Source organism: Centruroides vittatus, unplaced genomic scaffold (assembly GCF_030686945.1).
Source record: "Centruroides vittatus isolate TY-2023 unplaced genomic scaffold, ASM3068694v2 contig_926, whole genome shotgun sequence".
NCBI classification, from domain to species: domain Eukaryota; kingdom Metazoa; phylum Arthropoda; class Arachnida; order Scorpiones; family Buthidae; genus Centruroides; species Centruroides vittatus.
In genome coordinates, this window is record NW_027122612.1 from 1,694,375 (window position 1) to 1,708,386 (window position 14,012).

Consider the following 14,012-nt stretch of genomic DNA (forward strand, 5'->3'; position numbering starts at 1 on the left):
GAACCTATCTTCCGTGTAAATCGAGGGATAGGTGTATATTGAGATTTTTCTGTCTACTGTTTCATCAAAGATTCAAATGAAATGGAATAATTGTAAATTTCCATAGTAATTCAAAAGTTGGTGGACTGGTTCAGCTTTACATTTACATTACAGAAAGTATGGAAAATATAATACTTATGTGGAATTATTCACATAATTAATTCTTGGAGGTCTTGAAGCAGAGAGAAACATGACATAATAACTATTGCTTGATTTTTGTGTGTCTAAGATCACCATTTTCATAATTACTAGAGAGTGAAGATCATTTGATTATCTCAAGAAGCATTCGCCATAAATAACAATATAGAAATAGAAATCACAGAATTGCAGGACAAACTGACAGCAACCAAATGATTAAATTATCGTGTCAATACTTTTCATCTCGGGCATCATTTTGTTATTCAATGAATTATATATCTACTCAGTTCCATATTTTATAAAGTGAGCTTTCTCAGTCTGAAAAAATATATATATATATTTTTCACAAATTATAAAAATGGATTCAGGAACTTTGTTGAAGATTTACATTTAAAGAGTAATCAGTTTGTATAAATTTTATAGGATAAAAACTGTAAAATAGCATATATGAAATATTAAAAGTGGAGAATTGGAAACCAGTTTCATTTTCTTATCAACATTTTCTCCTCTGAAAGTATATACTGATTTGTAAAAATAATAATAAAAAAAAACAGTGTTTACTATGACTAAACTTAAAATTTTGAAATTATAATTGTGTCTTGATTAACTTAAAATCTATATCTTGTTTAACTTCTGGGTTTTGTTACATTTTATTCAAAATTATGCATGGTATAGGGAAGAAAACCTCACACAAGAAATTATTATTACATATGTAAAGGTGTTTTTCATTATATTTATCTTATTTCCATTGAAAGTTATTCAAAAAATACATTGAAATTGTAATTCATTATCGCTAAATTTTATGTGAAATTTAAGCAATGGCTAAGTCTAAGTCAGAATAAACAACACACACTAAATGTGATTTTCCACCAAAAAAAAAAAAAAACTGATTGGTCTCTAATGTTAAAATTTATCATTCTTTTAACAATTTTCTCTCTTTCAATAAGTATTTTAAGTCTTGTTTTTAAACTAAAACAAACAGGGTAAAAATGAAATTAGCATTTTTAGATTTTGTTTTTCTATCTGCCTTTTATCAGAGACAAAGAACTTACATTTAAAAGGAATGCCATTGATGTCTTTGTGCATGTAGAACAATGTGAAACATGATAAAGGTTAAAGTTCGTCGTCATCGTGTTGAGCATTTTATACGTCGTCATCATAATTATTTTATCGTATACTTAAAATCTGATTTGGCAATGTAATATTAAATAATAAATGTAGAAAAACAATAACAATTTAAAAGTTTACTTTTTTAGTATGAAAACAAATTTTACTCACATCAATTGGTCCTTGTGCTATGCTTGTGTCCAAGTGGCTATAATGATGATTCAAAACTTCACGTAATTTTCGCATAGTTTTTTTATTTGGTTTTAGCAACATGGCTTGAAAATTTACTGGAAGACCATATCTATAATTGTAAAATAAAAAGGAATAAAGTTAAACCATGCACAATTAAGAGAGAAATGGGACAAATAACTATTAAAGCATAGAATTAAAATTTAATTATTATAAATGCAGCCTGCTATATTATCTATAGCCACCTGGTTGGCAAATCTCAACAAAGAAACTTCCCAGATGTTGGAGTCATTGTTATCCAAATATACTACTACTACTACTACTACTACTAGACATTACAGCCCAAGTAGAGCCTTGGCCTCTCTGACAATCGCAACCCAATCTTGACAATCTGCACGTTTCCGTTTCCTCCAATAACTGATTCCCATCTTCCTCAAATCATCATCCACATCATTCAGCCATCGCTTCCGTGGTCTTCCTCTATCTCCTGCCACCCGGATTTCCTCTATAGATCTTGGCAGCTCTATCGTCTGACATTCGCTCAATATGCCCCAACCATCTCAGTCTGTTACTCTTTATTTCCACAACTATTTCAGTATAACCATACAGTTCTATCAATTCACTGCTTTTCCACATCCTCTATTGCCTTGCTTCACACACTGCCCCAAATATCTTCCTTAGAATTTTCCTCTCCCATCTTCTCAAGAGTTCCTCCACAGACACAGTCATTGTCCATGTTTCTGAATCATACATCACCACTGGTCTAATAACTGTGTGATAAACAGCCACCTTCAATCTTCTATACAGGTTACGGGATTTAACAATTCTAAACAAGGCCCAGTAAGCTCTATTTCCCACTGCAATCCTTGCCTTTATCTCTTAAGTTATCACTAGTTACCAGTACTCCCAGGTACTTGAATTTCTCACATGGTTGACACTGTTTAACTCTATGTATTTGTCTTCCCTCGCATAATGATTATTTAAATATTTATGAATAACACTATAAAAAAATAGGCTATTTTAATCCAGAAATATTTAATTATTCAATTTTTTGCAAGTGATGTGCCTATAGAATTTTTATATATTTGTGTTCATAAGTTTGAAGTAGAAGTAGGTTTGTTCTTTCTTGGCATCTTCTACCGTCGACAGCATAATACGTTTGTAAATTTCTAAAAATAATTAAAAGCTGCACTAGGATTGTTATCCACATAAGGATTTATATAAGCCATTACTTCCCTCAACAAAAGTATGTCGTGACAACAGGCAAAACTTATTGGAATTGTACTATTATTATATTGTATGGTAGATGATGATATTAATTAAAGTCAAAAATAATTATTTAGTGTTATTAAACATTCTCTAAATATTTTAAAATAGTTTAATTGTTTATTTACCTTTACTAACCTTTGTCATTCTTAAATGTTTCTGCTATTTTTCAACAATATCCCATGAATCAGTGTGCAATGCAAACGGGTGGCGCAACATGTTTTACTTAGAGTTCAAATGACAAACGTGTACTTCTGCTTGCAGTACAAGTTTAAAGTTTGAACTTCAACTGCAACCTCTATAATGTGTGCCTCCATTGTTCAAATGTAAATGTTATTTTTTTCTATTATAAAGTTATAAATAAACTAACATAAATCATGATTGGAACCATACAATATTTATCTTCCACAAAGTTTGTCAAAATTTAATTTTGAGATTTTGAGGTAACTGGCCACGACTTGCATATAGGCACTTGTATATAACTATTATAACTTTCACACTTCCTACAAATGGAATAAGATATTTTCATTTATCTTAATCTTGTATGTACTGTACATGAATATATCAAATTCTGAAGCTTTAGCATTATGTTATTTGTTTTGGTCTATTTAACAGTCCTATATTTTAGTCCTAGTCCTATATAACAGTCCTATTTATTAATTTTAACAGTTCTAAACAGAAATATTATTATTTCTGTTTAGAACTGTTAAAATTAAAAATATGTATCTGGACAACAATAAAATCTAACAACTCATATAATTAAAAGTAGTTTAAGTAGAATACAGATTAATTTGTATTTTTCTCTCAGGAAATGTAATTACAATCTTTAAATCTTATTATAATTAGAAACCTAATAGAATTTAAAGTGAGCTAAATTATTACAGTAAAATCCACTTATTACAATCATGATCATTTAATGTTATCAAAATTAGCACATATAAAGACATAAAAGTTATAATATACTTATGAACTTCAAAACTTCACTTCTTGTAATCATCTTCACATAAATAGGTACTTTTAACCAGTCTTAACATGCTATCAGCCACATCATATGGCTGACAACATGCAACTGTTATTAGAATCAGTGCTTTAAACATTCATCAGTTTAATTGTTATTTGCTTGCAATATAACAGTTTAAATCGCTGGTATTTCTTATCTCAGTTATATATTAGCCATAAAGATATTACTGCAAAAAAATAAAAACCAGCGGCTAAACAATATAGGATAAGTTACTATTAATTAATTATTATAATTAACAGATCTTTCAAATCAAAGTTGTACATTTTTTATATGATGTCTTTTTAAAGCCAGAGTTAATAAAACCAGAATTTCCACTAATTGCAGTCTTGTTTATTTACCTCACTTGGTTATCATCATTAATATGGATCAGTCCCAAATTGCAGTAAATTGATTTACTGTATCACATTTTAATTTTAAGTTTTGAAAAGAAGATAATACTTAAATAACTGAGCATTAGGAGAGTTATTTTATTATAAAATGCAAACTCACCTCAACACAGATTCCACAAACACACGCAAAGCTTTTACATGAATCCATGCAGTAAAAGCCTCACTGAAATTTACCTTCAGCCATCTTACCAGTTGACTCTAAAATAAAGAAAAAAAAAAGCTACTTTAGGCAATTAATTTAAAAAATAAAGTTAAAGTTTTCGAGTAGTTTCTTTATATGAAGTAGTAACTTTTTAAAATGAATTCTTTATGATTTCAAGTGCTAAATACTAATAAAATCAGAATTGCAATCCTTTGTGCAGCAACAGCTTTCAAAAAAAATAATTCTATTAAAAAGAATTATAATAATTATAAAATGAATAAGGTTTAAGAAATCTCCAATGAAAGATACATTGGAAATTGGAAACTGTTGATAGAAGCTAAAGCTTCTATTCAAGTTATAATTAATGCAGAAGTCAAAGTCATAATCAACATTTTAGAAAGAACTTACATAGTGTTTCTTTTTATCACTCTCTAATTGTGCAAGTGCATTCTTCCCTTTTGTTAATTCCTCCTCACTGTAAGTAAACTCTCTTACACTGAATCTGAAAACAGTAAATATATAATACTTTAATGTTATTTTTCAGAAACAAAACTGCAGTCTTGAAATTTAGGCTTGTAAATGAAACTTAACAAAAAAAAAAAAAAAAAAAAAAAACAAAAAAAAACAAAACAAAAAAAAAAAAATGCATATGACACACATCAAATTTTTGTGCAGAAGTACTGAATGTAATATTTTATTATTGTTTATTTGAAGAGTGTATTTTATAATATGATAAAGTAATCATAAGTTTTATAATTATTAACATATATTTTATATTATTTATATATGTCACTGAATAACATAATTTTAAAACATAACATATAATCATGTTATTCATATTATTTAAAACACAATGTGATAAATATATTTTATAGTGTATGGTGGAAATTATTATAATGAATGAATCTGCAACAAGTTGGTAGTTAAAACAGCAATCTTGATATAATGATGTGATCATATTTCAGTAAAAATATTAAGACATTTTTTATTAAAACAATGCCTAAGATAACTGATGATGGATAAAGTAAAGAAAGAAGCATGTGTTTATGGAGCTAAATTGTAAAAAAATATCAAGAGATAATGCACATAAAAAATCATCCATAAATTATTTAGTTCAGATTTTTTTCCATCTAACACTATGTAGTGTAACTACTTGACCACTTGGCATTTTTCGTTTTTATTCAGTTTAATTGATATGCGTACACGTTATTTTGTACATGTTTCGGGCTCAATAATGCCCCCTCCTCAGTCAACTAAAATCATAAAATACACACTAATCACAAATTTGTTACATGCATATATAAACGGTGTAAATTTTGTATTAGAGATACCATACTGTATACTCTATACAGTATTATTCTTCAGATGGTGAGTGCTGATCTAAACTAAATTCATAGACCATGGATAGTTTGGGGTCGTCTAATAGGACAGATATAGGCTTAAACTATAAAACTTTGACAAAAATTTATACCCAGTCTTATCTGCAGAAATATACGGTAATTAAATATTAATCAGAAAATAAATATCTGGCCTGGCCATAGGTCGGCCATATCATCATGCAATAATATGCAAATGAGCTCCGTATTGCGTATTGAAATCGGAAAGGTGATATAAGGGATAATATGTAACAGTAAACCTGTTTGTACGATACTAATTTCTTGGATTTTATCAGAAAAGAAAAGTAACCAGGTATGTTGTCTAAATCTTATGGAACTCGTTACAAGTTTAATTCATTATAAAAATTTTCTTGTTAAAATCAGAAAAATGAAATAAGGAATAACATGTAACAGTGTGACACGGTTTTATTGGATTTTATTACCAAAAAGAATAACTAGGTGCATCGTTTTAGTCATAAAAACTTGTTATACAAGTTTAATTTATTGCTAAAAACTGTTATAATCCCCATGTCTTACTGCTTTTGAAAGGAAAGAATAAATTGAGAGCACAGGCAATACCAGTAAGAAAGTACAAGAACAAATTGATACAATATTATGTATCGGCAATAAATCTACTCTTCAAGTGTGTGGGAAATCTTAATTCTAAAAGAGAAACATGCGAAGGTATGTCTGAAATATGTTTATAAGAATTTAGTTAATTAATGCGATAATTAATAAATACTTGTTTACTAGATAAGCAGAGATGATTATACGTGTAAGTTATGCACCTATCACGTGGACATCTAATGTAAAAATTTTTTCAAAATATGATTGTGATCTCAAGGTATGCTAATACAAAATTTATACTGTTTATATATGCATGTAGCAAATTTATGATTAGTGTGTATTTTATGATTTTAGTTGACTGAGGAGGGGCATTATTGAGCCTGAAAAGTGTACAAAACAACATATACGCGTATCAACTAAATTGAAGATGAAAAATGCCTGCCAAGTGGTTGAATAGTTACACTACATAGTGTTAGAATACGGAACAAATAGCAACATGATTTCAAAATTACTAATCAAAGTTTTTTATTTTTTGATCCTCTCCTTCATTTTGACAATTCATAATAAAATTCACACTTTCATAATTGCTTTGTAACAAGATAAATTCTTTTAATTTTTCAAAAAATATTTATAAATTATTCCATGAATTATGTTTTTAAAAACTAAATAAATTAAATAAAATTTAATTTTAAAACTTTATTATTTCTCTCTCTATATAATTATTTGTTAGGCATAGTTTATCTTCACTACAAATAAATACAGTCACTGCGAGAGTTTTTCTACAAAAAACAAGAAACATCACAATTACATAAAGCCAGTAACTCTACAGCAGACTCAAATAACACACCATTAAACTTACACTCACATCATATGGACACAACACAACATATAAAAAGCATAGACACCATTAAGCAATCGTGGGCTCGAAAGGCACTCCATGGCAGGCATCCTTACTGATCTGGCCCAGGATTTTGTTGACAAAACTGCGTCAAACAGCTGGTTAGCTCGGGGATGCCTCTTTGGGGAGACGGAAGGATTCATGATTGCCATACAGGATCAGGTCATAAATACTAAAAACTACAGAAAACACATACTCAAAGATACAACACTCACAAATGACATATGCAGAAAATGTCACATCATGCCAGAAACTATATAACACATCACCTCTGGTTGCAAGCTCTTAGCATAGACAGATTACTTACACAGACATAATCAAGTAGCAAATATAATACACCAAGAGCTTGCAAAGAAACACAAATTAGTAGACATCTGCGAACCATACTACAAATACATTCCACAGACAGTATTGGAAAACAACATGCACAAAATGTACTACGACAGAGCCATAATCACGGATAAAACAATTTACCACAACAGACCAGACATCACACTCATTGACAAACACATTATAGACATATCCATTCCAAACACTCACAATATACAAAACGCATGCACTGAAAAAATTAGCAAGTACACAGAACTCGCCCAGGAAATAAGGCATCTGTGGAGGATGGATAGAGTGCTTATTGTACCTGTCATTCTCTCCTCCACAGGTGTCATATCACACACACTACACAAAAGCCTGGGCACATTACAATTGAATAGAAACACATACATCACACTACAGAAGGCCACTATATTGAGAATGTCATATTGTGAGAAAATTCCTGAATACAGACACACACACTGATACACTTCTTTAATTTCTGTTTTGGTTACTATGCCTTGACTTTGGTCCGGCATAGTACACAGCCACCGGTGTTAACTGAGTATATCTCATTTAACCCAACATAATAATAATAATAAGCCCAGAGCCCAAATGGTTAGGAGTTGAAAGTTGAAATTTGGTACACAATTAGGGTACTGTATATCATGAGAATGTACAATAAGAAGGGATTTTTCAAAACTCCTCCCCTGCAGGGGAGAGAAAGAGGGTTAAGGATTACCCTGAATCGGATTTTACTGTACTATTTTAGATGCAGCTTTTTGCAGAAAATTGAACATATTTTTAGACCCATCTAAAAATTCTCTAATTAGTCTCTGAAGAGGGTTAACCTAATTATTTGCACCTGGTAAAAACAAATAAGATTGGCTATAATCTAATAATCTTAATCTTCACTATTGTTACTTTTTGCCTGAGCAAAGCCAGGCTCATCTGCTAGTTTAATACAAATATAGTAATTTAAAAGTTTTAAACAAAGTTTAAAAAATTTTTTAAAAGAAATTAATGGAAGAAAACACAGGGATTCTTCATCTTTTCTTTCCTTTGTCTTTTTTACATCCCATGTACTAGATTTTACTAGTTTTATTAATGTTACTATATGCATATTTAAGATTTTAGCCATTGCAAAAGGAAAATTTATTTTATATTTTTTTATATATTGAGGTGGATAAGAGCCTACAATAAAAGCTTGACTCCAATGTAACACTGTTTATTCCTGAGGTGTAAAAAGAATGAAGGATAAAAAATTCCTGTTTTTTTTCCTGTTAATTTCTTGTGGGAATTTTCAATGAATTTATTTTAATTCTTTAAATGTAATTGTTGTCCTGTCTATTTACTAGTTTTATTAAATTTAATATTAATTTACCTTTTTTCTCTAGCAAGTCTTTTAAATTCTTCAACATCTTTAATAAAGAGAGTTACATTAAACAAACCATGTTCACCATCTTCATAAATTAATCTGAAAGTAAAAATATTTTCAATTAAATTTAAAATTTTTTAAAAATGTTGTCTCAACCCAGATGAAAACAGTTATATATATATAATTATATTGATAAACTGTATAAAAATAAATTATAAATGCAAGTTAAAAAAACTAAGTTAAATAACTATCTTTTGTTTCCCAGAATATGTCTAAAAATTGAATTTATTCTCTTATCTTGAAAAAAGAAACCTGATAAGTATAATTATTTGATAAGTAAACCAAATATTTACTGACAAAATTGGTAAGAATTTGAAAATATGAAGGAGAATTTATAGATTATATAGGAAATATAGTTATATATATTTAATTGTATAGTAATTACATGTAGTTATATACAGTGGTGATATTCAGCGGGTTCACACAGGTTTGCCCGAACTCGTTGTTAAAATTTTCAGTTTTTCCGAACCTTGTTAAACACACAACATTTCTCAGTGGTTTTGTTTCTTTTAAAAAATATATTAAAATATACGTATTATACTCTGTAACACTACTAAACTAGAGCCTTATACCCTGTTCGCACCGAGCATTTCAATCTAGATTGTGAGCAAGGTCGGGAACTATGTCTTGGTGCGATCTCTCTCGACCGTTTCAATCTCGACCAAAACGAGGTTTAATCGTGATCAATTCAAGAGAGTTCTTGAAACTAGATCCAGTCATAAGAGAGATCCCAAAATCTCACGTCTGCGAGATAATACAAGATGGCTGTGGAACACGTGTCGGGCTATGGACAGCGAAATAAAAAGGATATTGTATTTCGAGAGATGATGACATCTGTCTATTATCAGCAGTGCCATTCGGGGTGAAAAAGTTCTCTGCCTAAAAAAAGAAAAAAAAAGTCGACAGCACTAATATACTATTGTTACCTGGTGTTCGCCTAGATATATCGCAAGAAAAGGTATTATATTTATTTCTAGTCAAAACTTCCATTTTGTTTGTTGGTGATTGTCAGGGAAAAATTTTCTGCTAGCGAACCCTTTGTTAACTATTTCGAATATCACCACTGGTTATATATGTAATTATATATGAGTGATCAGTATGATTATATATTCTAAATTAATTGGTTTAGAAGAAGTGAACATCACATGAAGGTCTGGGTAGCATAACTGGTAATGCATCTATACAGTAAGCATTAATTGAAGACTGGGTCCTGCTTTGGCCAATCTTTTCTTTCAGAATATTCTAAATTAAATGAATTTATTTCTAATGATTAAATTTAACACAAGACAGCAGCTGAACATCTGTTTCTAATCCAAATTACTTATCATCTTACTCATTAATTATCCATAATATAGCTTGATAAGAATCTGACTGTATTGTTGACAAGACTATGTCTTGTTTATAAAATTGAGCTGCTGTCAACAGGTGCATACCTTAGAGGTATGAAGGTGTACAGTACATGATAGGAGTTGTAATTTGGCAGAGTATTAGGTGTCCAAATCATGCGCCAAATCAGACTTGTAGGTATTCAGGGGACCGTGAACAGAGTCAAAATAAAATACAAAATGACGACACTCTTTCTACAAACAGGCGCTAGTGCGAGATTTGCACATGTGTTGCTTGTTGGAAATGCGAACGTTGCAAAATTGAATTTTGACAAATGAATCTTTGAAATAACCCATTTACCCGTCCCATGTTATTCTTGACATATCTCTGGTCGCAACGTGTTGACCTTGACCAGTAGACCCGAGATATCTTGTTTCAGCATTGGAACATTTCGAAACTAGATGGCGCTAGTCGTTATAATTTTATATTATAAAACTAACTTCCAAAATATAATTATTTTTTGTTTTTATATTTATTAATATATTTATTTTGTTTGTGCAAAATAAAAAAATAATTTCAGATGATACAATATCCATGATTATTTTTTCAAAAATGGGAAAATTTTTGTTAGGCATCAATAAAAATTCAACCCGGGGCGACAGCAACAAAGAGAAATTTCAACATTCGATAGGTTAATTTCACCAAAAATGCATTGTGGACGACCTTATGGTCGTGGCAGTGGGCGGCAAAGTTTGAATGATCATGCTCAAAACCAGCGATATACCAAAGATTAGAGAATGAGAAGGAGACTTGCCATGAGTGTTGAAGTGATCCCACTTAGTAGTGAGTCTCCGATACATAGTCTTGTCCCAAATATGGCCTTGCCATTTTACTTGTTTGATTATATAACTATATATGGATATAAATCTATAAAACTACTACAGTAGAAGATATTTGATTGAAAATAAATTTACTTTCAGTCAAGTATCTTTTGCTATATTTTTTTTTTTTATAAATCTGCAAATAAATTTGCAGATTTATAAAAATTATTAATTTGTGACATTATGAAATGCTGTAAATTTCAAATTTTAATAACAAAATTATACAAGAAAATTTATGATTAATTTTTTTATATTATAAATTGAATCCAAGCAATTAAGTTTCATGAATTAAATAGTACTATAAATAATTCAAAATAAAATACAAGATTCTTAAAAAGTTAATTTACTATTCATACCAAGTCTGACTAGTTATTGAGAAACCAAACTGCATTATTATTTAATATTTATTGTTATTACAGGGCTAGATAAATTGTTTAGCATAATATTTTCAAGAAAGCAAACTTATTGCTAATATACAATGTTGCATGACTGGCTTTGTTTTCATTTGCTGTATCCAGATGTATAGACATGATTTAAATATAAATATTTGTTATATATATTTTTTACATATAGATAAAAATTTATTTCTAATTAAAAATAAATAAGACATTTTAAACCTTTTATTTAAAAACATCAAAAAACTTATAATGTTTATATTTCAGTACTTACTGACTTGAACGTGGAACAACATTAGCTGTAAGTGTTTCATAATTAGCTTCCCATTCTTTATAAAGAGCTCTGTTAAAATTGTAGTTATTATTATTATATAAAAAAAAAAACAAATAAAATCATAAAAAAATGACATACTTTGGAACAACAACAAGTAATGTGGTGAGATATTCAGATCCGAGAATAAAATGATCCTTTTTAACTAGATCACCAAGACTTCTTACTAGTAAACTGCCTCTAAAAGTGAAATTTCACTATTATAACTAACAAGTAAGTTCAAATAATGTAATATTTATAAAAACACAAGTATAATAAATATATAATTTAACTTTACCATTGACCAATGCACATACATACAAATAAATAAATAAAAAAAAACAGAATTTTTAGCTTTATATGTGTAAATTGTTTTCTTTTGTATGCATAAAACATTACCATCTTTGCAAAGAATATTGATATTTTACTTTCATCTAATTACTTATTGTACAAGTAGATCAAGTTCAATCAATGATTATGAGATGAATTTCTTTCAAAGTATAATAAGAATGTTAATAAACATAAAATTTTTAAAAATTCATATAAAAAAGTCAATTACTCACACACTTATCTTTTAACAGAAAAGCAAATAATCTTTTTAAATGCTACATAATTTGAACTAAAGATAAACAATTATTCTGCCAGCTTTAATAAGATTAATAAATAAATAATACTGCTGAAGTTTTGATTGGACTATAACTAATTAATTAAAGATGTTCTGCTCTGGATCAATCTTTTCTTCTAGAAATATTTTAAATTAATTAATTGATCTGTAGTATTAAATTCAACAAAAAGATGGCAGCTTAACCATCTACCTTTAGTCCAAATTACATATCATCTTTATGATTAATTAGCTACATTACAGCCTAATAAAAATCTGGAAGGATCATTTGTTTATGACTACATGTTGGTTTCAGTTGATATATAATTTAATCATTATAAAATAAATAATTTATCTTAATTATTTTATCTTTCTGTGGTATTTTAAATTAACAATTTAAACATATAATGTTTAAAATAAATTAACTGTATTTTATTAAGTATATTTTGTTACTATATTTGGCAGAATTCTGAAGAGTTCTTCTCAATTTTGTACACTTTAGGAATTTATTTTGTAATTTATTACTCAGAAATCACAGTTTTTTTTTTCTTTTGTTTGTTTTTGAGTTAAGCATAAAATCTTTATTAATTTAGATATTTTGAAATTGAAAATGATTGCAATCAAAAATCAAACCAATAGCAAGGTTGAGGCCAAAGTTTTAAATGCGAAAACATGTACGTCGAGCGTCCAGCACCGTTTTCCTGTAAGCTAGAAGTTTGACAATGGTGTTTAGAAAGTCAGTGGAATCATGTTCGACATCCAAACACCATTGTCAAACATCTAGGCTTACAGGAAAGCGGCGCTGAACGTCTGACGTACACATTTTCGTGTTTAAAACTTCGGCCTCAACCTCACTAACAACTCTTGTACAACAAACAGATTTTTCTTTCCATGATTTCTGAAAAGTATCTATTTTAGATTATATAAATTTATTATATTATCATCAAGTTAAAATTAATTTGTTTAACAAGTAAAACCTTAGAAATAAAGAAACTTACATGGATTTTTTTTCAAATGTCATTAAATCAGTTTTGATATTATTGTAATCAGCAGATTTCTTTTTTAAATCAGCATCAATTTGAGAAATTTGCTAAAAATAGTTATTTAATTATTAAAATAAAATTATCTATTATGTTATTTTTTATTATGTGGTAATATTACTATAAATCAATTTATAAAATTCTAGTGTAAAGAGCATTACTTTTAAAATTTAAAGGTAAATTCTAAAATGAACCACAGTAATTATACACAATTTATAAATGTTGCTTATTTATACTAAATTTTTATTATTATAAAAAGATTTTCTTATATGTATACCATATTTTACAGACTATAAGACGCACTTTTTTCTTTGAAAAATTGCCTCCAAAATTCAGGTGCGTCTTATAGTTCGTAAAATACGATAAATATTTTTAACAACAGTATGTTGTTAAGTAAAAGTTCATTTTTTATTATTTATTAAAATTCATTTACTTTTACAGTTTGACTACTACTGATATATAATCGAATAATTAAAAATTAATACAGTATAGTCCCCCAAACGCAACTTAATGTGAACTGAGAAGGTGATAAGTTACCAAAAAGGATGAATTTTTTGGCATAGTAATTTTTTTCTAACAT

At 28.6% G+C, this 14,012-nt stretch overlaps 1 protein-coding gene across 2 annotated transcripts in view; it reads right to left on the minus strand.

Moving 5' to 3' along the window:
• Vha44 (V-type proton ATPase subunit Vha44) overlaps nucleotides 1–14,012 on the minus strand; it is a 36,806-nt gene that overhangs the window by 1,203 nt on the left and 21,591 nt on the right. For both annotated transcript variants that reach the window (XM_067281794.1, XM_067281795.1), the window contains exons 6-12: nucleotides 13,391–13,482; nucleotides 11,894–11,992; nucleotides 11,756–11,824; nucleotides 8,826–8,918; nucleotides 4,700–4,793; nucleotides 4,250–4,347; nucleotides 1,456–1,585 (exon numbers count right to left, since the gene is read on the minus strand). In XM_067281794.1, coding sequence (XP_067137895.1) covers nucleotides 1,456–1,585; nucleotides 4,250–4,347; nucleotides 4,700–4,793; nucleotides 8,826–8,918; nucleotides 11,756–11,824; nucleotides 11,894–11,992; nucleotides 13,391–13,482 — 675 coding nt within the window. The remainder of the gene's footprint in view (nucleotides 1–1,455; nucleotides 1,586–4,249; nucleotides 4,348–4,699; nucleotides 4,794–8,825; nucleotides 8,919–11,755; nucleotides 11,825–11,893; nucleotides 11,993–13,390; nucleotides 13,483–14,012) is intronic.